A 26,936-nucleotide genomic window follows, 5' to 3' on the forward strand; every position below is an offset into this window, starting at 1 on the left:
ACGTTTTATGTATTACATGCAATTTTGATTAACTACAAAAAGAACAACAATTTATTCACTTTACATAATTGACTATAAAATGTAACATAATCTCTTAAACCATAGACGTTTACTATTGTTTTAATACGTTTACCATGTGCATGTCGTATTTAAATGATTTTATAACAAAGCTCAGGGGCGTGTTTAAGATAGGAGGTGTGTTTTATATAGTGGCGCCTACACTAAAACACTGAAACGGACAGCTTCACTTAAAGTCTCATAATGCCATTGTTTAAAAGGTGACTTTCGCATACTTCATACGCTCGGGTATTGAATTAAAAGCACGATTGCAGATCTGGGGAGAGCCATTTTATTGTGACAGGTAGCCTACACAAAACGTTAATCGGCAAGTGGGTCTCCGTTTACAATCTAGTTTGAAAGACTTTTTCTTACACGATAGATCTACAGCTGGCCTGCGTTCAAATTTTCTTTCAAGAGCAACATGTGGTTGTTTTGATGTAGAATAAAGTAAAGCCATATCTAAAAAAAGAAATATAATTGTTATTCCAATTGCAAGCATCTACTTAAGTCAAATTTTCATTTCAATCCGCCAGTCAAGAAATTAACATTTTAACGATACTATAAAAAAAAAGTCCCAAGCATGAATGGTTGAGCAGGATTACGGGTATCCTACCAGGCACACTTAGTTAACATGCAACTTTGGAATCGGCGCCCTAGGAACAGAAACAGTAAATAACAATGTTAACAAACCACACTTTTTTTCTCGGGGAAGTAGCAATAGATCTATTATTTTGAAAATAAATATCACAAAGAGGTATATACCATTAGAAAATGATAGTTATCTATATATAATATTTTTTCTATCTGCCGTATAATCATATTTAAGTTTTTGTATAAAGTCCAAGTACTTTGAATATGAAAATTTTCCAACTTTTAAGAAAGTACTTTCTTGATTACATGACAAGGACCTTCGATCTTCCTCCTCCACATGTAAAACTTTGACCCTGCAGTGATTCAGACTAACAGAGGTCAGACGTAAAGTAGTCCTACATTCACTATCAATGGGGTCACCTTATCGTCTGTGTTAAACTTGTTTGGCATGAACTAGGCTTTATCAAATTTAGTGCAAATAAACCAGACACACTTTTGCTCTGTGATTTGAAAAACAGCAGACAGGGGAGATGCATCACATCGGATTGATAGCAACGTCTGCGTTCCTCCTTGGTGGTAAGTCGACACAAATTATTCATTTGCGGGAGCAAAATGTGTCATTTTATAGAGAAACAAAACAATAAAACTATACCGATTGATACTTAATACCGAGGCGTAAAATATTGTTAGTTCTGCTATCCCGACCTACCCTAATTTTTTGGTTCGACTCTAAATGTTTTATGGCCTTGGAGAATGTTTTTCTCAACTTTTAAACAAAGTAGATGCAAAATTTCACTTTTTATGCTTTAAACAGAAATCAACTTACTGATGCACTAAAGGCATAACACTCTTATTTGTATTCATTTTTGACACAAAATAATTTTCGAAAAGTTTCACTTAATAAAAAAAAAAAATAAAAAATTTTTTTTTTAAGTATGCTACAGGAAACAAAGAATTTTTAAAGCCTTATAATAAAACATATGCAGTTTTTTTTATATACAAACAAATGTATATATTTGCTGTTCTTATTTTACGGTGAATGGATTAAAAATTATTATTAATTGTATTATTTCCCTAAGCAATGTTCAGCATAACTTAGTTCGTAGTTATCAGTAAGTTTAATAAAACTGTTTTCTTAAAGCCTTAAAACTGCATTTTATCAACACCTTACTCACAACGATAACAAAACACGCATTTTCTTCTGTTCTGTCGAACGGACTGATAATAATTTTTCTGTCGTATTTTTTAAAAATTTTTAATTGTTTTTTTTTTTCCTTTCCTTTTTTTTTTTTTTTTTTTTTTTTTTGAAGCATATGGATTCACACTCTTTTGCTAATAACAATATTTTTAGGACTTCTTATTCACCACGCCATTGCGGACATTGGAACACGTGCGCACGCGCCATTAGAAGTTGAAATTTTGGCCGTGGCCGACTACAGTTCTTTTGATAGGTATTTATTCAAAACTTTTCTGTAAAGACCCAGCTCGACCTATATCACTGTCACCTTAAATTCTAACTTTTTAGAACACGTTCAATGTTCTCACAGCTAAGCAGATATTCCTATCGAAATGTTGATATATAGTGTATAAATCCGGTTAACCAGTTTCATATGTTTTCAATATATCTGTCGAAAGTAGTGTTATTTTGTCTAGTGCATAATGTGTCAGTCGCTCAACTAAAATGGCGTGGATTCGACCTTGTCCGAAGGTCATTGCAAGCCGAGCAATTTTGAAAAAGGAAGTATTTTGAAATTAGTTACTGACAATAATATAAAGGCTATTCGTTTGCTTTAGTGAAAGACTGAAATATGAACTGAAGTTTCTGTAATTTCACCAACGACGTACAATTGCTCATGAGTGAACGATATTTCATTAATGTAAATCAAACCATATTTTTATATCTCATTTTTTCCCCCAATCATTTTATGGTTCCGTAATGATTGAAAATAATAATCTATTTTCATCTATAAAATTATCAGCTATATTATGTGTTTTTACTTTAATAATTCACTGAATAGTATATCATGAATTGATTTTCCGCACACAGATGGTACCAAACTACTGACAGTAAACTCCCACATGCAACAAGGGTGAATATAGCCAAGCAAAACTTGACGACATGGATTGGTACAATGATTCATTCGGTAAAATACGTTTCCTTATAAGAAGGCAACTGTAAAAGGCTAAATGTTACGAAATTAACATGATAAATGATGTAACAGTAAGGCCGTGGGATTTTGACGATAATCGGCAAATTACGTATTTCTTCGTAATCAAACATCGGTATTCTTCGGTATACATTACGGGAAGCCACTTGCGCGTTCAACCATATAAACGTCCGAGGAATCCCGAATAGTCTTACAATGATATGTAATTAAACGGAAATTACCTAGTGTTATAATGGGTCCATTATTTTAGGTGTCAAGTATAATTTTCTCATTAATATTTTATAATTGGCATAGACAGGTATGGAGCGGAGCATAGCTGTAATTTCGTAACGCTTGCTTATTACCGCTGTTCGTGTGAAATTTAGCTTGGTGGGTATTTTTTTTTCAGGCGGATACGGAAACCAAAGTTTAGATTTGTATTTTCTAAGCGAATGAGTTATACACAGAGTTACAATTGTATTTTTTTCAGGCGAATTTGGTGTACAAAGGCCTAGAAGCTCACAATCTTTTCGTACAATTAAAGCTTGTAGATTTGCGTATAATGACGGTAGGTATTTGTTTTATTTACCAAAGTTTTTTTATAGATAATCCAAGCCGATCCTTTCAGCTAGGTAAAATGTTAATCAACGGAAACGTCTGAAACTTCCAGATGAGTAGCCACAAACATAATCTGGTTCCCTGTCCTATAATGGTTCCATCAAAATAGCTTCCAATTTTTGGTACATTTTTCGAAATTCGCAGGGGATCAGTCTACCACTAACAGGAAGTACTCGTAACAATCTTTTCGATCTGAATGTTGTTCGTTTGCTGTAGGCACGTGCTGACAACTGGTAAAAACTGATACCGTCTAATATTTTCTAGATACCACCAAAAAACTATAACCTGCTACTAATAGTAATTTTTTTGTTAACCTACACACAGAAAAGTGTACCTGTTATTAGAGATCATCTGCCAATTACGTCTATTTTCAATGTCAAAGAAATGATCTTTGAAGACAAGATTCACCATACTTTGTTCCGAAAACGCTTTCGGTCGCAAGCACCAAGAAAGAAATTATGAACTCTTGACGTATAAAATTTTGTTGCTAATACCTATATTTTGTCTTCTTGGTCAGACCGCGTCTGCATCCCCATGGACAGAAACAACTAAATTCAAGGTAAATTCAACATTCATGATCGACTACAGGGTGGTGCATCCGCTCTTCAAGGTCAAATCTTTGGAGTTACAAAAGACCATTCCACACGACCACGCAATGCTTCTGACAAGGTTGGTACCTATTGAGTCTATTTCTGATCAATGGAATATCGGTTATAAAAACGGCGATTTCCGTTTGACTTATAATCCATACAAGATTTCGGCAATCTTGACTGTTACAAGAAGTCACGTGATTGTACGAGAGGCATCACGGAATCGCACGGACTTTGCCGAAGATTGTCGGACTGCGACGCGTGGTATCGCCATGGGCAACAGACATGCAGTATTACTCCAGGTCCAGGGCAGTGCAGACCTGTGAAATAATATGCATTCCAGTGCGTAGTTAGACCGGTTTATTTTTCATCATATTATGTTCGTATTGTCTTTGATTTTTTATGCGAAGCTTAGAAAATCTTTTGCGTGCAAGCAGTTCGGTCAAAATAACAAAAATGCCAGAGTACTGGCCACACAATACCCAGTTACATACGTATGAAATTTCATTTATTGTTATTTTTAAATTTGTTTCTTTCAGATATACGTTGACCCATGGCCCAAATGGAACACATTTTTATGCAGGTGTATATTAATTTCCATTTGTTTTTATTATCATTATTATTATTATTATTATTATTATGTGTTTTGTGGAAATTTCAATGAATAGATACGATTTATTGAGCATAGCTTTTTTTGTTTCTAGAGTGTTCTGGCCTAAAGGAAATGGATTTAGGCATACTTACAACGACATTTGAGCCGCGCCATGAGAAAACCAACATAGTGCATTTGCCACCAGCATGGATCGAGACCAGACTGCGTATCCGTGCAGTCTGGCCAGGATCCATGCTGTTCGCTTTCTTACCCTATTGCAATTAGTGACATGGTTAGCGAACAGCATGGATTCTGACCAGACTGCGCGGATTCGAGGCTAGACTGGAACCATGCTGGTCGCAAATGCACTATGTTGGTTTTCTAATGGCGCAGCTCATTTGTCTTGTCGTGACACAATGAAGGCATAGATTCCATAGACAGATAAGGAGTTATGTAATTATTCTATATGATACACATCCTAGACACGTTACAATTCCGTGTCACTGCAGTCAGTATCATTATGTTTTAAAATACACGTCCTAAAGGAATTTTCAACAATCTTTTTCTTAAGAATATTTTCTGAAAAATAAAAATAAATCGTTCTCAAAGTGGACGTCTGTTTTGAAATGATAATATGATTGTAATCATTATATCCTAGTATTTCAGTTCTGTTTATACGACTAAATTGATGGATGGCTGTGGTTTTTGTTTACAGGAAATGCTTTCTTCGCAGCAGAATGCAAACCAAATAGCCAGTCCATCATTAAGGACACTGACAGCATGTATACAGCCCAAGCAATCGCACATGAACTCGGTCATAGGTGTGGGTTTATTTCCTTTGTTTTTAGTTTATAGCCACAATTGCACATTTATAGCTTGTATGGCGACTTTAAAGCTTTTGATGCTAGAGGAAGACTACACGTGCACCTCCGGGCAATATTTAATCACGGGGGCACCCGGGTAGTGGGCCTACTATCGACCTCCTGTAAATCCAGCTTGGCTTCCTCGCGTGAAGAATTATATATACGCTCATAGCGAGGCTCGATCCACTTCCTTAAGTGGCTCTTGATTTAAAGCCAGTGACTTTAACCACTCGTGCACAACCGACTTACTGAGATTCTTTATATTTAGATAAGTGTTATGTTAACTTTAAGGACGAATGGTTCTTCCTCAGATTTTAACCTGAATACTGGTTTTGTATTATTCAATATATGCAGACGACAGGATTCAGTTTTTTAAATTCCGAGATGATTTTTGCTTCATTCAAAGTCAGTTGTTTTCGTTATAAGCAAAAATAGTTTAACGAAAATTACTGTGTGCAGATAATTAAAAAATCTTGATGTTATGGAATTGAAAACAAAATAAATGAGTTCTGTGATATTGTCGTCAAAATTGTCAAATGTAAATTATTTTGAACAATATGTTCAACATCAGTTTTAAGATAGATCAATCAAGGGGTTATTCGCAGCAATTTTCTTTTAATAGAGAGTCTCCTCGTTTTTTTTTTTTTGTTTTTTTTTTTTGTCGAATAACGTAACTCCATATTTTGGTTTTCGTACAAGAGTACCAGATTATATAATCTGCTATGCACGTGTTTTCCTTATTACCATCTAAGATTTATTAAGAGGTGGGAAGAACATGAAAATACACATGACTGTGCTCCAGAGCTGTATGATCTGCTTATGTGCAGTCGTTTTTCCATATTATATATCTGTATATGACCTTGATTTTTTTATGAAAATTACACTTGTCCCCTCTGTGCTTCCGTACATTCCTATGCTTTGATACTTTTACTGGAAATTGTATTACAGGGCATCCATTTCCTAGAAGAACTGTTACACATGCTTGCAAATATTCTTTTACATTTTACAGTCTTGGTTGCGAACATGATGGTGAGAAAAACGCATGCGCAGACAGTGCCGGCTATTGTATGGCGGCAAAACTGAGCACGAAAAGTACCAACAAATGGATATTTTCATCTTGTTCCGTGACCTATATTAGGAATTTCATTACTAAACTTAACAGGTATTTCACTCCATCAGAATACATATTATTTTGTATGAAAATCTGTCTGCGTTACATCAAAGGGAACATACATCTATACTGTTGTATTCCTCACTTGAATATATCAATAGTAGTTACCAAGGTATTCCGAATATAAAGTGGTTCAGAAAATATAATCCTACTAGGCATTTTAGTTCAAATTATATATATCTGACACGGTAAATTCTGCTGAAATTGAAAGCAACAATATAATTATTTAAGACACTATCTTTTTATAGGCAAGTTATTGCAGAATTTTATAAAATATGCTAAAAAATATGTATTCATTGACAAGCATTTTCATTGTTAAATAAAACCTCGTGAAAATGTACGTAATTAATGTCAAAATTTGGCTGAAACTTTATTGACTAGAACAGCTTGTACACTTATTTAGAGAGAAAAACAACTGCCTCGCCAGAGTCGATGACAATCATGCCAATACGGAACTTGGTAAAGTATCTCAGAAATGGGTGGGAGAGGTGTTCACTCCGGATCAGCTTTGTGTAGCTTATTTAGGGAAAGGTTCCTACTTTTGTCGGGTATAATGAACTTTTATTTATTTGTTTGTTGAATTTCTCTTTCAAACATGATTTAAGAAAATATGTTAAACATTATTAATAGCAATTTCTTTTAATTGTATTGAAGGATTTTTAGTACTTCACAGAAATATTCCCCATGATTAGACTATGTGTCGTGCACATGATTCGTGGTTGTCGTTCAAAGGTCAAGGTCACTACAGAAGATCAAGTAAAATTGTTTTATCACCTGTAGGGACTTCTGTTTTGCAACTCGATCACTTGTTTAAGCTGTAACCCAATACCAATGAGATGACTCTATATATATTTAGGATAAATACCAAGGGAATTTCACAGACCTTTGCAGAAAGATGTACTGTTACAGTCCTGCACGAGGTTCTTGTTCCTATACTGACGCTGGCGATGGTGTTGCATGTGCAGCCGGATCTGTATGTACTTCCACTTCCTTCACATTATTGTTTGTTGTTAAATAAGTTTCTAAATATAGTTTAGAAGACTTTAATTAATATAGCAATATCTATATGTCTAAAAAATGCTTTAAGTCTCACGATATCGTATTTGGGTCAGGATTAACGTAAGAAATGTTCATGACTATGTGAGCATTGTATAAAATACTGGCTTAGAAGTTAAAAAGAATTCTAACACGATCCGCAGCAGCTGCTATATAAACATATAGCGAAATCGCCTATACATGAATCTACGATAAAATATAGCTCTTCCATTCCACCCTACGATTGTAACACGACTGTGAGATTCTACTCTGCTTCTGTTATATACCGACTAAATACTCGACTTTTTCGGTGATACGTAGTAGTAATAAAAAGTACATCAAATTTTCTGAAACAAACGATTTCTAACTGATGAATTTATTTGTTTATAATTTTACCGTAAGAAAATGTTTCAGCTCGGTAAGTTTCAACTTCAACACCAGTGCATCTATGTCTGGTCGTGTGTGTAATTTACAATTTCTTCGCTGTATGCACCACAAATGTCAACTAGATTCTACTTTGACAGTAAATAAATTATAATTCATGTTCCAATCTTCCAGACTCAAGTGTTTACGTGTTTATATACCGCCGCAATGTTCTGGCGTGTTTGTTTCAGTGCCATCATGTAGGTGACGTGCACTATTTTTAGAAACTGTATATATAAACTTTGAACAAAGTATTTATTTCTGGTTTCTATATCCGACCTTAGATGTTATTGAAAATAACATTTTTACAGCAGTAACTATTTAATACTTTAATTAAAATTTGTTGAATATCGGAATATTCCGTTTTATGCAACGCTTTCCATTCGTGGGGAGGTTTTTATAGTAGCATATGGCCAGCCGAATGATATATCCAGCTAAAATATAGTGCTGTAAAATGCGAATAATTTGCGTGGTTAGAATCGAAATAATAAATATGTTCCAATAATTTTATCAGTTAAACAAAAACGTGGGAACTTGAGGCCATTCTACGAGTACATATATGTAAGCTAGACATTAAAAATTCGTCAAACTTCTAAATATCAAAAAAGAGAAAAAAATGTTAGATTTAAAAAGTTCCAATAAAATATTTTTCTTTTATATGCATTTGTATGTTTCAAGATATTGGCAAAATAAAAAATGGCTGGTTAGTTGTTTTGTTCAGTATATTACAGCCGCGGCACCCTTATGCATAAGGTGCCTGTCCCGCATTCGACAGATCGGATGTTTGGGTCATGTCTGAGGCGGGTCTTGTTATTAAAGGGCGGCCGGTTGTTTGTTTGTATATAAATTTATTTATAGTCACCACCGGTAATCCACATGGGCCACATTTTCAGAAGACTGGAAGTAACTTTAGCAGCATAGTGCATGATACAGAAGACGTTCCAATGCCAGAGGCTTCCCTGGTTCTTAATCGTGCCAGGTGTTAAAGCATTCATACACGGGACTCGTCCCAATATTAGTATTTTAGTTGGAGAAGCAGGGGCTCGAAGTCATGACCCCTAGTTTTGTAATCGAACTGTTACAAATGGACCATGCCGTCCGCTCTAGTTACAGGTTATAAAGCCGCAAGCTAGTTAAATAATGATTAAGGGTTGGCTTACTGCATTATACCTATCATCGGAAAGTAATGTTGCTTAATGTATATAGCAGGAGTGATGAATTCTTGTTTCACATTACCTTTATACACTTGTACTATACTTTTTATGTGTGTGCGTGCGTGCGTGTGTGTGAAATATATACTTTTTGCAAGTAATATCCCATGCATGAAACAATATATAAAAGAAAATTACTTCTTTCAGTGGTGCGTGTCGGGTGAATGTGTAAAGGATAGCCGAGCCCCGACGGTTGTCGGTATGGAACTTTCTGTCTTATACGATTAAAATAAAGATATCTTTAATGTTATGTATGCTACTAATTCATTCATTTTCCTGTAAAGGAATTGTTTTATGACATAAAGTCATAGTTATTCGAAATATCTTTTTTTTTAAAGTCATAACCATGATAAATCAGTTTGACTGCACGTTTTTCACTGACTTTTTTAGATTTTAGCTGCGCCGTGAGAAAACCAACATAGTGCGTTTGCGACCAGTATGGATCCAGACTGCAGTCTGGTCAGGATCCATGTTGTTCGCTAATTGCAATAGGCTTTGAAATTGAACAGCATGGATCCTGACCAAATCGCTATTTCTATCGACATATCATTACCAAAATGACCTTTGTAATGTTAGATAACAGATGTGTAGCCGGAGACCAAGAAGGGGTTGTGTACGAGCAGCAGACATGCGGGGAAATCGTGAAGGCCGCCAGTTACAATTGTCTGCAGAGTCATATCAAATACAAATGTTGTGCCTCCTGTAAACACTCGAGAACACATGCCGTCCCCGTGGATAGACAATGTCAGCAAAGATTTGGCGACAAATCATACATGTGCCGGGTAAATTTGTTTCATTTTTATAGCTTTTTTCTACAATGATTTCTTTGGCGACGGATCCAGCAGTTTTCAGTCCACATAATTATGCAGTCTTGTGTGTGTCAAATTGCAGTGCATAGTGTCAGTGCGTACCGGCGTTAAATTCATCACCTTTAGTGATAACTCTAGTTAGTATTACCATAACTATTATTATTATCATCATTTATTTATTTATTTATTTATTTTAGTATTCCAGCATGTACAGGAACGCCACGTACTCTAAGCTATGTAGAGAACTACTTTGTACCAGACCAAATAATGCTAATTACTGTAACGGAATGAAAGCCTATGATAAAACAACGTGTGGAAATAAAATGGTACATACTAGTTATTTACGAGTTCAAACTGTTTTGATGCAAATATTTTTTCAAAGTATCATATGCACATATGTCATAAAACAATTAGAAATCAACTCAACAAGAGTCTGGATGTCATTTTTAATAACTTTGTAAATGTTAAAGTAAGTGTGTCTAATTGTTCAGTTTCCGATTTTCAGCTCAACGTTTTGAAAAATTCGTTAATCTAGTACTAATTTAGAACCTTAAATAGCACTGAGATGAGAAACTATGAAAATCAAACAATCTACAGTGTTCGTAAATTAAAATGGGGTTGCACAATATTTGAAAAAAAAAGGTTCTGACTTTAGTACCTTAAACACGACTGAATAAAACATATGAGCCGCGATATGAGAAAATACGAGCAAAAATCTTGAGATGTAGACAGTTTTTTTTTACAAAAATACCTCTAAATTATTTACTTTAAACTCCTTTTCATTAGTGGTGTATGAATGGACAATGTGTGCACAATAAACAAGCTCCGGCAGTTCATGGTGAGTATAAGCAAGCGCTATCTAAATACTTTTACCAAATTTGAAATACGTACATATATTTTTTTCCAAGTTACAATTTTGAAACATTATTTGTCCTTTGAAAGACTACATACTAAATACGAGCTACTTTAAAAACTGTAATTTAACGTTGCTTTTAAAACCAGAGGCTTAGATTCCCTCATAAGATGCGACTTGAAATCGAGACACCTTATTATGTGCACGTAAAAAACAAGAGATAGTCTGGAATTTTTTCCAGAGGGGTAACGAATATTGGCAACCGATAGAGATTATAACATTTCATAGACTTAGAATCAAACTTTCTTTAGACGCAAGCTGTATACCTGGTGATCGAGTTGGTGTTGTGCACGAGAATCAAACATGTCAGGAGATTGTGAAGAATTCTCCGAGAAAATGTCTAGAAACAAATGTCAAACGTCTGTGCTGTAGGTCCTGTGAAGACGTTAACGTAAAGGCGGTGTCTGTTGACGCTCAATGCAGTAGCAAATTTGGCCAAGGCTCCACGATGTGTAGGGTATATATCATTTCATTATTTTATATATGTAAAAAATCTAGGTTTGTTTGTTTGTTTGTTTTGGGTTTTACGCCGTTTTTCAACAGTATTTCAGTTATGTAACGGCGGGCAGTTAACCTAACCAGTGTTCCTGGATTCTGTACCAGTACAAACCTGTTCTCCGTAAGTAACTGCCAACTTCCCCACATGAATCAGAGGTGGAGGACTAATGATTTCAGACACAATGTCGTTTATCAAACAGTCACGGAGAACACACGCCCCGCCCGAGGATCGAACTCGCGACCCCGCGATCCGTAGACCGACGCTCTACCTACTGAGCTAAGCGGGCGGGTTATCATTGTAATGTCATAATTTCACACCCTATAAACGACTGTATCCCCCGCTTCCTCTTGCGAGTGATCAAAACAATAAAATGACACGGAAAAGGTAAGAATCGTCATTAAATTCATTATTTGACTTTACACTGTATGTGTATTAAAGTTAAACGATAAGTCTAACATAAATATGTGAATATGATGATATAATAAATGCAACTGACAGGTAATGTTTAAAAAATGTTGACTGATCACACTCACTGCATGAAAATTCTCTCGACCAAGTCACGAAATTGATGAATATCACGCCAGATTGATTTGTAATCCAATTATCCATCATGTTTTCTGTAATAAGTATGCATACTCCATAAATGTATGTAAATAAAATGTTTTGTTTCTGTTGCGTTTTTGAATGAAATTAATTTTTCTCTAGTCGGTGAAAAAACATTTACTGTATGCCGGCTTGCCAATTTTGATATTTGATCTGAATTCGTATTTGCGAGTGATACTGTATTCCATCTTGCGATTACAAAAGGCGATTTATGTCCTTAAAATGCGTAAATGAAATAAAAAGTATGCATACAAAATTGTTTCTTCTGATCAGTCGTCATGTTTATAATGTCATTAAATGTCGACCCAACACCCCCACCCCCATGCGATACTTATACTAATCCATTGGGGGTGGTTGGATTCGAGTGTCTGTGACTCGCTATCCTACTTAATTAAATAATTAATTGAATGCTTCAGCATCGTTTACATGCAAGTGTTCAGAGTTGGCTTTACACACATATACTATCATGAAATACGAATTAGAAACTGAATGTATACACAAGGTCCCTACCATGTCTTGCAAAAAATTAATCGTCGATTCCCTATGGAAATCACACGAAGTAATGTTACCTTACGATTTCAAAATATCAGTGAGATAAGACAGGAGAGGACTATAGGTTGACCCCCCGTCTGTCTGTCCGTCTGCAGGAAAATGATCCTCTGATTTAAAAACAACAAACAAAAGTATTTCACCCGCAAGTATCCTGCGGATGAACGTATAAATAGAAAAGGATAACGAATATATTATCGGAAAAGTCGATTAAGTCCTTATTAGTAATTCAGAGTTAACTTCATAGTGAATCAGTCAACAAGATTCAAAAGCAGCACAAAATAGCTGAATGGCCTAATGGTTTAACCCCGTTTCTCAATAATAAAATAAACATGTTATCGTTATAAATACAGCTGTCATGTTTACTGACTGTCAAGATTTACCGCTATTTCTCATGTTAGAAATAGTTTGCATTTGATAGTGATAACGCACACACGCCAGGAATATGTCCTTGCGGATTTGGTCGTTTTCATTGCTTTTTACAGTTTACAATTTATTAATCAAGTCAGTGCTCATAAGGGCCTCTGACAACAATTGTAACAATAACAAGTCATAGTAACAAAACCAGATTGACATGTAAAACCTCGTTGCAGAAGTAACTGATGATGTGGAGGACGAAAACTAACTATTTATCTAAAAGCAGACATAATTTTCTTACAGGAAACAGCCAGTTTTAACAAAGTATTCTTATTGTAATTGTTCATAAGGTCAGAAAATTTGATAGTATCTGGATATTTAAAATAATATTCATCTATATATTAAATATATAGATGAATATTATATTGAGAGAAAAAATATATTACATTTGTTATCAACATTGAAATATATCTTTGTAATAAAAAGGAAATTCATCTCCTAATTATGTTACTGTTACACAAATGACAAGTACTTTGTTCTCCTGCATTGTTTTCAAATCTACCTTTTTCAATTGGCAACATGATTCATGCATCTGAATTTACAAAGTGAAATGCTAAGGTCAAAAGGTAAAAGCTTGAAATATTTTACAAATACAAATTCGTGTTTATACATTCTATAATTTAAACATATGCTTGGGTTATTAACTGAATAGTTCCAGTTTTGTATAAACTGATTTTTAATTCAAAAGTTAACAACATTTTTGAAGGAGTTACAAGAGCGAATCTTCTGATCTAACGACTAATTAGATATACCAAGAGAATTAAGAATTTCTTTAAAATAACATAACCAGTTAAATTTCTTGTTTCGTCTGTGAGACAGTGAGAGAAGTTCTGTACAAAATATTAAAAATTTTATTTTCCTTTGAGTTTATTAACTTACTCCAAAAAGTTAACACTCTACATTTAATACGACTCGAAAGTGGTAAAATACTAAGATCACCATACAACCTGTTATTAGGGGTACTCTGCTTCAAATTTAAAATAAGTTTTATATATTTCAACTGAAATATATCAACAATATCTAAATTTTCAACCCCTCCCCAATACCTCTGAGCCGTACAAGACAATAGGAGTAACCATGGTATCGAAAAGATGCAACTGCAAATAAATAGTTAAAAACAACTTCCTGAATTTACTAATAACTGCAAACATAGCTTTGCGTGCTTGATCAACTAAATGAGCCTCAGTTCTACCGAACTTGCCATTGAATGAAAATTGAATACCTAGGTATGAGAAGTAGTCAACAATTTCTAAAATATTACCACTCTCAAATTGAAATACTTAAGCATTACGTATGCCTCTCTTATTTTTCCAAAATATGACAACTTTAGCCCCTATGAGGTGCAATACTCTGACATAGCATTAAGAGCTGACTGGAGGTCATTAGGGGTCTCTGCTAATGTGACTGTGTCATCAGCATATAATAGCAAATATAACTTGAAGAAGAAAACTTCAAAATCGTTATCACTTAATATATGACTAGCATTATCAGAAAATAACTGAAGACCATGAAATTTACTAGACAAAAAGCTATAATTAATCATTCCAGAATAAAGAAAATAGAATAGGAAAGAGATTTTCACCTTGTCTAACTCCTGTATCACAAAAAAAATCAGACAGAGTATTGTTTGATTTTACACAAGACTTCGCTTTATCATACATGTTGAGAATAATTTTAAAACATTTCCATCAATATTTTAACTTAGAATATTTCGCCACAGAGCAATATGATTGACTGAGTTGAGGGAAATTTGGTTAATCCACAAAAGCACAGTACAGTTTTTTATTATTGACAAAATACATATCTATTAACAATTTTAAAGAAAATATATGATCAACAGGGCTATAATGTTTTCTAAATCCAACCTGTTCTTCACACAATATGATATTGACCTCAAAAGTGTTTAACCTAGTGTTTTATAAAGATGTGAACAATTTTCCAAAACAGCTTAATATAGTTATGCCCATGTAATTGTCAGGGTTATTAATGCTACCCTTATTCTTGTACAAAGGTAAATAACACCATTACTCCAGATATCGGGAAAAATACCCGACAACGACAGACGACGGACACAGGATAGTCACAAAAGCTCTTCTAGAGCACTTCTTGCTCAGGTGAGGTAATAGACCCTCATTTTTTTCCTCTAATGGCACTTCTGCTTGTAAAATGGGGACTTATTTCATTCGCAGAATGTATTTTCAGTAAAATAAGACCAGGTTCATGTTAAAGTTCATGTGTTTATGGCAAATACAAAGACAAAACTAAAATAAAGCTGATTACTGTGCGACGCTGTCAAGAAAGCGATCCACAAAGGATTAGTAGATTTAATCTCGCGCCGCTTCACCCCATTTACTGTTCATATTCTCGCATGTTATTAATTGCAGTTCCGATTATATATCAGTTGGTTTGAAATTCTAGAAAATATAGTCTTGTATGAGACACATTGTCGCATTACGGTCTCATGATGGTGAACATTTGTGTCAAGTTATTTCAAAATCCCTTAATGCATAAAGACGTTATGGCACTGATACGAAACACAGACCATGTTTCACCTTTAGGTGTAACTTTAAAAAGAAAAAGAAAAGTAATAAGATGGACATTAACTACATATGGCCGATGTTTGTATGAAAACTTTGAGAGAGGTAGGTGCAATAGCATTGAAGAAATTGCACGACTAAATATATGAGGACACATATACAAACAGATCGAACAGACAGACCACATGGTGACTGCTTTATACCACCCTCCTTCAAACATTGTTTGCGGGTTCTAAATATGAAGAAATACTACAGGAGCATAGGAAACGCCGATATTTTTTAAAGAAGTCACTCACAAACAGGCATACAGTCTTTATACCAAACTCACAAGCACTTGTACAGAAATTAAGCAAGCATGCTTACAGTCAGGAAATAGCATTGAATTTTCTTTCCTTTACGGTTATAAACAAATTCGAGTATTTATCAATGGTTTTATTTCATTTTACCAAACTAGTTTTGTTTCTTTATCCATGAAACAGTGGAATTTACATATAGGTCATTCTTCAAGCAAGAAAATAAGTACTTTTGACGCTGACAATGTATAATTTCTCGACAAAATCAGTGATCAATCGAGTTTTTTTGCTATAATTCTACCTGTCATCAGACTAGCACATTATATACAGAAACAAGTCATGTTCAGGTTCTAATAAAATGTAAATATATATACCTTTAAAGCAAATCAGTTACTTTAAAATGCTGTTTTTCAACGTTTAGATGTCAGTTTATTGTTTTGATCACTCGCAAGAGGAAGAGGGGAAATACAGTCGTTTATAGGGTGTGAATTTGTACCTTGCACGATATTCAGGCGTGTTAACATTTTCGTCCTGCAAGAATGGGCATTTTAGCTTCACAATAAAAATACTTTTCTCAAATTTTGTCAATGATACGTTTCGTGCTTGACGGACAATATGGTCTGTGCGATTTCGACAGCTACAAAGTGTCTCATTTAGCATTTCTACAGGAACCCTCCTTCATCAACATTTGAAACTTACGTATAATAAAATTTGTTTAAAATTCTGGTGTAGAGCAAAAATTGCCGAAGGTTAGCACAACTGGTAATTTCCGCTGAATTTGAAAGACAAATATTTTGAAGCGATTTTTTTCATGTTTTTTTTTTTTTTTTTTTTTTTTTTTGATTGGGTTTAACTTCGCACCGACACATTTTAGGTCATATGGCGACTTTCCAGCTTTGATGGTGGAGGAAGACCCCAGGTGCCCCATCGTGCATTATTTCATCACGAGCGGGCACCTGGGTAGAACCACCGACCTTCCGTAAGCCAGCTGGATGGCTTCCTCATTTTTCATGTTTAGCATCAGGCATATTGACATTCGTAGAATTGCATTTTGACCGAACAAAAAAAAAACAAATACTTAAAATGCAAGAAAAGAATGGCGTCCAAAAATTTTAGAAATGAAAATGAATCCCTTATACGATAAACTTGTAAATATGTATACATGCCTGAGATGATATTCCTTTGTTGATTCAGAACATAAATACTTACAAAAGAAATCCAGATCACCCCTACTCAGTCATATGTGGTGGTCTGTATTGCTCCAACACCACTGTACCTTCAATGTGCCATTGGATGCGAGCATTTGACATGACACCTTGTGGAAACAAAAAGGTATATGATTGACAGATTGAGCATTTTGCCGAGAGATTTAACAGTTTTTTGTCCTTAAAATAAGTTTACTTTTATACATGTTGCTATGGATTCGCGAAATATATTGCACGGATATTTTGCAAACTCGGTCTTACATTCTAGAATTTTTTGCGATTGTTATTTGCACGATCATCAAACATTTCTCATACCTGATGGTCCATGATTGACTACAGTATATATTTCCAAAATATACCGACATTATGTGATAATGGAAAATGTCTCTTTCCTTATCTGCTATGCATTTTGTAGGTGTTGCAAAATTTTGTTGGGAAGTTTGATGTGGCTTTTTGTTGTGATAACAAAGATAAGGCAATATAGTTGTTTAGCTAAAAAATTGCTTTTATTTTGAATCATTAGTGGTGTAAGGGTGGACAATGTGTTCATGATGAAAATGCTCCAGCGATTCTCGGTAAGATTTTTTTATAAAACGATTGTCACTTTCCATGCTATAGCCTACCTGTTAGACTCAATTAATTAATTACGATATGCAGTCTTCTTAATCATAGAGCCCGCTTCTTAATTTCAGTATGTTTAGTTCTGACCACTGTTTTCTCGTTAAGTGCCAGCCCATTACTTTAAATTGGAACCATACATCGCCTTTAACGGAATTACACACTGGCATATTCCATGTGCACCGCCGTATGAACACATCTACGGATGTCTTTTATTTTTTATGCTCTCCGAAAGGGGTGAGGGAGCATATAGTTGCGCAAGCTTTTCCGTCTGTCTGTTACACTTCTTGTCCGGGGGATAACTCAAAAAATATTGAAGGTTCTAAGTTGTGACTTTATACAATGACAGAGCTTATTTAGAAGGAGTACAGTGACAAAAAAACTATAACTCTAAGTGGTCCCATTTTTTAATTATCTCCTTTTTTTAAGTATAACTCGATTTATATGTAAGATATTTGGCTTCATTCTTAATACAGAGATAGAGGTTAAAAAAAGGGAGTGCAGTGACAAGAAACCACAACTCTAGTTGGTCCCGTGTTTCAATTATCTCCCTTTTTTGAAAACCTTGTCTGGGGCATAACTCGAATTCTATGTAAGGTATTGGCTGCATTCTTTACATATTGATAGAGGTTAGTGATAGGGAATGCGGAATGCAGTGACAATGAAATACAAATCTAGGTGGTCCCATGTTTAAATTATCTCCCTTTTTCGAAACCTTGTCTGGGGCATAACTCGAATTCTATGTAAGGTATTGGCTTCATTCTTCACATATTGATAGAGGTTAGTGATAGGGAATGCGGAATGCGGAATGCAGTGACAATGAAATACAAATCTAGGTGGTCCCATGTTTTAATTATCTCCCTTTTTTGGAAACCTTGTCTGGGGCATAACTCGAATTCTATGTAAGGTATTGGCTTCATTCTTTACATATTGATAGAGGTTAGTGATAGGGAATGCGGAATGCGGAATGCAGTGACAATGAAATACAAATCTATGTGGTCCCATGTTTTAATTATCTCCCTTTTTTGAAAACCTTGTCTGGGCATAACTCGAATTCTATGTAAGGTATGGCTTCATTCTTTACATATTGATAGAGGTAGGATAGGAATGGGAAGCGAATGCAGTGACAATGAAATACAAATCTATGTGGTCCCATGTTTTAATTATCTCCCTTTTTTGAAAACCTTGTCCAGGGCATAACATGAAATCTCTGTACGGTGACTTGATACTTTACATATTGATAAAGGTCAGTGAAAGCGAGTGCAGTGACAAGGAACCATTACTCCTAAGTGGTTCACATATTTTCTCATCTTCCTTTTTGTTGAAAATCTTGTCCGGGTATAGCTCTAAGACGATGTAAGCTATTAGCTTCATACTTTACACAATCATAGAGATGAGTGGGAGGAAGTGCAAGAGGAAGTGCAACTTGTTAAAGAATCACAACACTTGCTGACCACATTAAAAAATTTTCTTCTTTACTGAAAAGCCCCTAATGCTACAGTAATTTCGGGGAGCACTCATTAGTGTTTGCCAATCGCCTTGTCAGTATTTGTAACATGTGTAAGTGCCGAGTTCTGTTCAGTCCGAGGCTAGTGGGCGTGGACAGTAGCATGGATTATCACTACCGTCCATGAACAGGTTAAATCAAACCAAGGCTACAATATTTTCATTTTTATCGTGTTGAGTTGCTTGTTAAGTTTCAACTTCTTCTATATCAGTCAATTCGAATCTGCTTGCAGTTTGCTCAAGCGTGTTTTTGCATATTAATTTGCGTTTCATTTATAACACATAAAATAAAATTGTCTACACACCAGCTTTGTACGCTAATACAAAATATCAAAAAAAAAGTACGAAAATAACTTGCAAAAACCTGTTTGGTATGGTAGCTATCTTTTGCAGCCTGTAATCCTTCTATACTTAAGTTTTCATGTCTTACACTCATTGATGCTTTTATTTTACATACATTTCTTGAGAAATTGGTTGTTTCTAAAATCTGTACAGCGATGTATTTCTCACATTTTCCGCATTACATTTAAACATTAAGTTGCGTCCTCTTCCTACAACCTACAACAGGTCATATGAAATGCACTCTGTTCGCTTTTCTAAAAACAAAAACAGTGGGTTGGTAGGTCTTCAGCTAGTATTCTAAAGTCATCTAAACCATGCAATTCATTGACGTGCTTGAATCTGTTGAAACATATGAGTTAATAATGGTTCATTGCCAACATAAAATTCTTCACATTTGTATTAATCTTCTTTTTTTTTCAGATGAAAAATGTTTACTGGGTGATCAAACCGGAGTAGTCAATGGCCAGCAGACATGTCAAGATATTGTAAACAACTCTCCAAGCATGTGTCTTCAAAAGAAAATCAAAGATCTATGCTGCAGTTCCTGTAAATCAGTAAATGTATCTACTGCTCCCTCTGTGGATACCCAGTGCAGCGCAATGTTTGGTAAAGGTTCTACAATGTGTAGGGTAAGTAATGTTTGAACCAAATTTGTATTTACTATAGTATATAGCGTTATTTTTTTTATTTTTTTTTTCTAAAATTCTTTCTATATGGTTTATACTTTAAATCACACGATTAAGCACAAAATTATTTTTTCCATTAGACCAAATGCAAATTAATTCGAGGCTACATTCTGCTAATTCACCATTGACATCGCCCTTCCGCTATGATATTTACTTCATATACTATAGATACCTAGCTAATATAGAAATAATATATAAATATCCGAACAATTTACGGGTTTTTTTGTAGTTCTTCGCGTTAAATTAACCAGACGTTACGGCGTAACGTCATTTATCGGCAAAAGCTAGTATATTGCCTGGTAACTATTAAACGGGTAGCATGAATGTTGCCGAAAATTTATTATACATGTGTAATAAATGTCACTGTCTTTCCCTGAGGTACCTTTTTTTACAATGCATAGATGTGAACTGATTCAAAATAACATAAAAAGTAGCAATTGATATTAGGCCAATGGTGAAAAATCAAACAAAAGGACCTAAGCATTTTGTTTGGCCTTATAAATGAAAACAGGTAATTCTACAGCTATGAAAAGTTTCATTAAAGTCTATCTTGTTAGACGTTTTCGTGTGACTTTCCAATAGAAGCCCATTTTGAAATTTGACTGTATGATCAATGTTTTGAGATCGCTCTAACAAAAGAAATTAAGCATACGACCTTGTCTTTTTGTCTGAATTTCTACTGAATACAATGGTGAAAAATGCGATGTAAATGAGATGTGAAACCAAAATTTGTAGTCCTGTTTGGCGCCATATAACCTATACTGTGTTGATGCGCCGTAAAACCCAAATAAATAAATAAATAATGAAATTTAACTTTGTAGAACTTGTTTTTCAAACATGCAGCTCTACTTGTATCAGTCTTTGTGTACTTAGACATTGGTATAGAATTTTCAAAGCATAATATGGAGGAAAATATGCACATATTCTTTCTTTTTTTTTTGTTTCAGCACTCCAGCATATATAATCACAATCACTATTCTGTAATGTGTAGCAATCTATACTGTCATGATACGAAGACAACATCCATGTGTCACTCTATGGCCGCCTACGACATGACGCCTTGTGGACATAAAAAGGTATAAGGTTCTAAGATGTATTCAAAAGTAAAATGTTTTGAATTGAATTGAGAAAATTTTGCTCAAGCTGGGCTCACATCAATGATTTTTAATGTTAAATATTTTTGTTAAGACGTGAAATTTCATTTTTGTCAATTCACATGCTAAACAAGGGTGTTTGATCCCATAAAAATTTTATCTTAGGATATAGAGTAAGTGTTAAAACATTATTTTGTAAAGAACGAAAACCAACCGATAAAATTGTTATGTAGTTAATTTTTACTTTTATAAAACCGCAGTGGTGTATGGACGGAAAATGTGTGCAGGACAACAGAGCACCCGATGTTTCAGGTATATTTGATGATGGTAATCAAATTAGCATATGCCGAGCTGGGGTTTACGTAAGTCTTAATCCAGATGTGCATAATTCATGCCGAAGTTCGGTTTTACGTGAGTTTGAACAACAAAGAGTATAGTTCATGCCGAGGCTCGGTTTTACCTGAATTTAAACATCAAAACGCATAGTTCAAGTCGAAGCTCGGTTTTACCTGAGTTTAAACATCAAAGCATAGTTCAAGTCGAAGCTCGGTTTTACGTGAGTTTAAACGTCAAAACGCATAGTTCAAGTCGAACCTCGGTTTTACGTGAGTTTAAACATCAAAAAGTATGTAGTTCAAATCGAAGCTCGGTGCTTCTTTTACAAGAGTTTAAACCCAAAAATGCATAGTCCATGCCAAAGCTTGGTTTTACGTGAGTTTAACCTCAAAAGCATAGCTTATGCGATAGCTTTTTAGTGAGTTTAAAATGCTTTTTTACGTCTGCAAGTTAGACACCCAGGCTGGGATATAACACTATTAAGAAGCTTTTGGCTCATAACTAACATGCATAAACTTAGCTTTTATAACATTTGATTATACAGTGTAATATAGAGATGTTATCAATTAAAACAAGCGAAAAATGTCGGACAAAAGCCAACCATTGTACGTCTAAAGGTCATTTTGATGATACCTGTTATTCAACATATTAAAATGGAATTATTATCGCCAGTATGTATACTTAGGAAGATTTTTTAGTTTGGGCATCAGTATTGAATCGCAGTAAGTGCAGATATGTCAACTGATTTCCTGTTCCCCTTACGCCTAGAACGGAGACTGCGCTACCTAGTAAAGTACAGGGAAGCCTTTTCTATGACACACTCACATAATACTATTGTTTATTACTCACATTTAGTTTTCAGACAACTGGCCCTTACACATATTGGTTCGGTGACTCGCCTCAAAACATTAACAATCGGATTGGAGGATTCTGAGCTCAATCTTGAAATTGACTAATCACAAGCTTACAATTAGAGACTGGTTTCCAATTTCAGTTTTATTTTGCAGACAACTGCCCAATGGGAGACCATGACAATGACCCGTCTGTTACCTACGCTAATCTGACATGTGCTGAGATAGCCCAGCAAGGCAATAACTGGCCTTGTTACAGTGGTTATACTGCAAGAGAATGTTGCAACACTTGTGCCACTGTACGTCGTGATATCAAAGGTATACATGAACCTAATTATCATACATGTAAGGTATACATTCACGTGATTATCAGGCAATAAAGGTAAACATTAACGTAACTATCATGCAGGTGTGGTATACATTTACGTAATTATCATGTAAGATATACATTGACGTTATAATCATGCCCATAATCACGCCGTTATCATCATACATACAAAATATATATTAAAGTAATAATTTCGCATTTAAGGCATACATTAACGTAATTATCATGCATATAATAAGGTAAACGTTAATGTAGTTATTATGCCTGTAAGGTATACATTTTAAATGTAACTATCATGCATGCTATTTTTTTACGTTTTTGTAAATGTGCGTGCCTTATTGATCGAATGATTAATGTTACCGATGTCTTTCTTAATGTGTGGGCAAGAAAATCTTATATTTTAAGGATGCGAGTACGATGAAGAGATATGTACTGCCTGCGGGAAGAACTTTCTTGTATTTGATGGGCGTGGGCGTGACATTCTTATAGAGATCCTGTATAGAGTGTAGGCAATGTATTCCTGAATTTTAAGGTTGTGAGTACGATGACAATTTGATGTGAACGGAGTGCGATCAAGACATTCTTGTATTTAAGGCTGTAGCAATGAACTTATATTTTAAGACTGCGAGTACAGTGACAACTTGAAGGGGTGTGTTTGGAGTGCGGGCATGACATTCTTATATTTTAAGATTGAGAGTACGGTGACTAATTGGAGGGATGTGTACTTTGTGTGGGCAAGACATTCTTCATTTAAAGGCTGTGAGTACGGTGACAGGTTGAAGCGGTGTACTTTGTGCGGGCAAGACATACTTATACATGTATTCTAAGGCTGTGAATACGGTGACGGGTTGGTGGAGCGTGTACTTCGTGCGGGCAAGACATTCTTGAATTTTAAGGTTGTGAGTACGGTGACAAGCTAAAGGGATGTGTACTTTTTGCAGGCATTACATTCTTATATTTTAAGGCCGTGAGTACGGTCACAGGTTGGTGGAGTGTGTACTTTGTGCGTGCAAGACATTCTTGAATTTTAAGGTTGTGAGTACGGTGACAAGCGAAAGGGATGTGTACTTTTTGCAGGCATTACATTCTTATATTTTAAGGTTGTGAGTACGCTGACAAATTGGTGGAGTGTGTACTTTGTGCGGACAAGACATTCTTGAATTTTAAGGTTGTGAGTACGGTAACAAGCTGAAGGATTTGTATTTTGTGCGGGCAATACATTCTTATATTTTAGGGCTGCGAGTACAATGACAGTTTAAAGGGATCTGTTCTTTTTGCGGGCAAGACATTCTAATGTTTTAGGCTGCCAGTACGGCGACAATTTGATGAGATGTGTACTTTGTACGGACACAATATTCATGTATTTTAAGGCAGCGAGTACGGTAACTAGTTGAAGAGATGTGGACGGTGTGTGGGCAAGAAATTCTTTTGTTTTAAGGCTGCAAATGTGACAACAAGTTAAAAAAAAAAGATGTGTACGGTGTGTGTGCAAGAATTTCATGCAATATAAGGCTGCGTGTATGGTGACAAGTTAAAGGGATGTATATGGTGTGTGGACGAGGCATTTTCGAATTATAAGGGCTCGAGTACAGCGACAAGTTGAAGAGATGTGTACTTTGTTCGGGCAAGACATTTTTACTTCATGGCTGTAAGCATGACTTTCTTGTATTTTAAGGTTGTGGGTACGGTGAAATGTTGAAAAGATGTGTACGGGGTGCGGGCAAGACAGTTTTTATTTCATGTGTAAGCATGATATTCTTGAAGTTTAATGCTGCTAGTACGGCGACAGGTTGGAAGTATGTGCACGGGGTGTGTGCAGTACATTTTAATTTTATGGATTAAAGCATGACATTCTTGTATTTTAAGGCAGTGAGTACGGAAACAGATTGAAGAGATGTGTACGGAGTGCTGGCAAGATTTTTTTTTTATTCCATGGCTTTATGCATGACATTCTTTTATTTTAAGGATATGAGTACAGAGACAGGATAAAGTGATGCGTATGGAGTGCTTGCAAGATAGATTTTATTTCATTTCTGTAATCATGTCACTGTTATATTTTAAGGTTGCGAGTACGGTGACAGGTTGAAGGGATGTGTACGGAGTGCCTGTGGAAGGTACCAGCCTCAAGCATTGACACAATGTTGCGAAACATGTAGAGCATCAGCAATTGTCGGATGAAACATACTTCAAAAAAGATACTGAAAATATTTAAACGAATAAAAAAGGACACTTTATTTTTGTTTCTTTTTCTTTTTTATATTTTACTTCTTTTGAAATAGATTGCTCTGTCCCCTTTGCTGATTGTGTAAAATAAAAGATATAAAGCTCTTACTTCAAAATGTTGAAGTCTCAGTAAAACATTGTAGAGTGAAAATGAAATCTACATATAAGTGCAAAATAACTTTGTACATGAAATATAATGTATCGAAGCTACAGCTCACGCCAATTCTGATGGCCTTACGATCCGAAAAATCCTGAAAACAGTCAAATTGAAGATAGAGCGGCTCACGCCATTTCTTATACCATCATAACCCTAAAGATTTAGTTGACATTCATTTTATTTTACTTAATAAAGAAACTAAGACTCGCTTATATACATAACAAAACCAAGTTTAGACTCGAAATTGAGCTTATAATTATGTAGTAAAGCCTTTGTATTTCATTGCTGTTCTATTTAAAAATGTGATACATTGTATAATATACCGAATAAGACTTTTTTGTTCTTAAATGCCTTTTAAAACATCACGAAAGTAAAATTGCTGCCACAAGTATCGAGAATTTCTTATCACCAAAGTGTATAATATACCGTTGATTGGAATGAAACTTGTGTACTTAATTTCGCTTCAGCTGACTCCCGTTTTTTGAGAAATGATTGTTTGAAACATAAATCAAATAAAATTAGACAAATTATCGATTCAATAAGAAGACCTTTTTGGCAAAACTCTACTGGCATGAAAGCTGTGTAGATATGTAAAACGTGTTTCATTTAATGTCGGCATATAGAAAATTATAAATTACGACCTTGTGGAACATTTTAAGGTGGAAAAGGTATACATTTTCGGTTAGAGTGATCCTTTGCTAGTGGAGTCCAGTGGTTATGAGTCGGATATTACCAATATTAGGCGCGATAGCATGGGGGACAAGAACGTAGTTGACAAGACTGAAATTGACCATGTTCCATCCCTTGTCTATATTTATGTTATTTATGGATGATTTTTTTTTCACATACTATGTTATTTTTATGGGTGATTTTTTTTTACATATAAGTTCATGAATTTCATCTAAAAACATTTAAAACAAAAAAATATCCCCTCTATCATACAATTTTCCCCCTCTATCATAGCACGTGACGGATCCCTACGGTAAGAACGTGTTAAAGCGATGTGGTGACATAGAATCTACTATTTATTAATTTTTTGTTGTTGCTGTTGTTTATTTCATTTGATTTCAATTTTTCCCTGTTAGTGATTTAGCACAAAACAGCTTATTTTCATTACTGTACATAATAAATGTAATACCCAACAACACATCATTTTAACTGAACATAATTTTGTTACCACATGCCCCGTTTCTTTTAAGAATTGAATATAACGACCTTTACACCTAACAACACATGGACTTGACTGAAAATATAATCAGCACACAACCTAATGATAGTACTATTTAACAGTTCTTTTTCACAACTGAACATACTTAATATAACACCCAAGAGCATATCTTTGCAGCTGAAAGTAATTTGAGTTCTAGTTTATAATACACTGTCTCGGTTAAACATAATCACAGTAGCACTCAGCTGTTTATTCTCATAGTTAAACATAATGAGTTAAATACCAAACAACATATTATTATAACTGTCATAATAATGTAACACCCATAGTGCATCTTTTTTAACTTAAAATAATTTTGTTACCAAATGCCTGTTTCTTTCAAGAACTGAACATAATGACTATAGCACCCAACAATACATTGACTTGATCGAAGAAAATATAATCAGCACACAAGATAACTCTTCAATAGCTCGACACATTGCGATTTCCACCCTCAGTATT

The 26,936-nt window shown here is 34.9% G+C and overlaps 1 protein-coding gene across 1 annotated transcript; it reads left to right on the forward strand.

Annotated features, from left to right (window-relative positions):
• The first annotated feature begins 1,080 nt into the window (after positions 1 to 1,080).
• On the forward strand, positions 1,081 to 25,121 carry LOC123527480 (A disintegrin and metalloproteinase with thrombospondin motifs 20-like). Its single transcript, XM_045306956.2, has 22 exons — positions 1,081 to 1,227; positions 2,003 to 2,102; positions 2,699 to 2,795; positions 3,289 to 3,366; positions 3,934 to 4,085; positions 4,546 to 4,589; positions 5,314 to 5,419; positions 6,471 to 6,623; positions 7,036 to 7,180; positions 7,489 to 7,605; positions 9,449 to 9,500; positions 9,878 to 10,083; positions 10,308 to 10,436; positions 10,897 to 10,948; positions 11,275 to 11,480; positions 17,116 to 17,253; positions 17,650 to 17,701; positions 20,013 to 20,221; positions 21,226 to 21,354; positions 21,633 to 21,684; positions 22,716 to 22,877; positions 24,950 to 25,121. The coding sequence occupies exons 1-22, from the start codon at positions 1,182 to 1,184 to the stop codon at positions 25,063 to 25,065; spliced, it is 2,541 nt and encodes an 846-aa protein (XP_045162891.2). The 5' UTR covers positions 1,081 to 1,181; the 3' UTR covers positions 25,066 to 25,121.
• The last annotated feature ends 1,815 nt before the right edge of the window (positions 25,122 to 26,936 follow it).

This window comes from Mercenaria mercenaria, chromosome 14 (genome assembly GCF_021730395.1).
Source record: "Mercenaria mercenaria strain notata chromosome 14, MADL_Memer_1, whole genome shotgun sequence".
Lineage (NCBI taxonomy): Eukaryota > Metazoa > Mollusca > Bivalvia > Venerida > Veneridae > Mercenaria > Mercenaria mercenaria.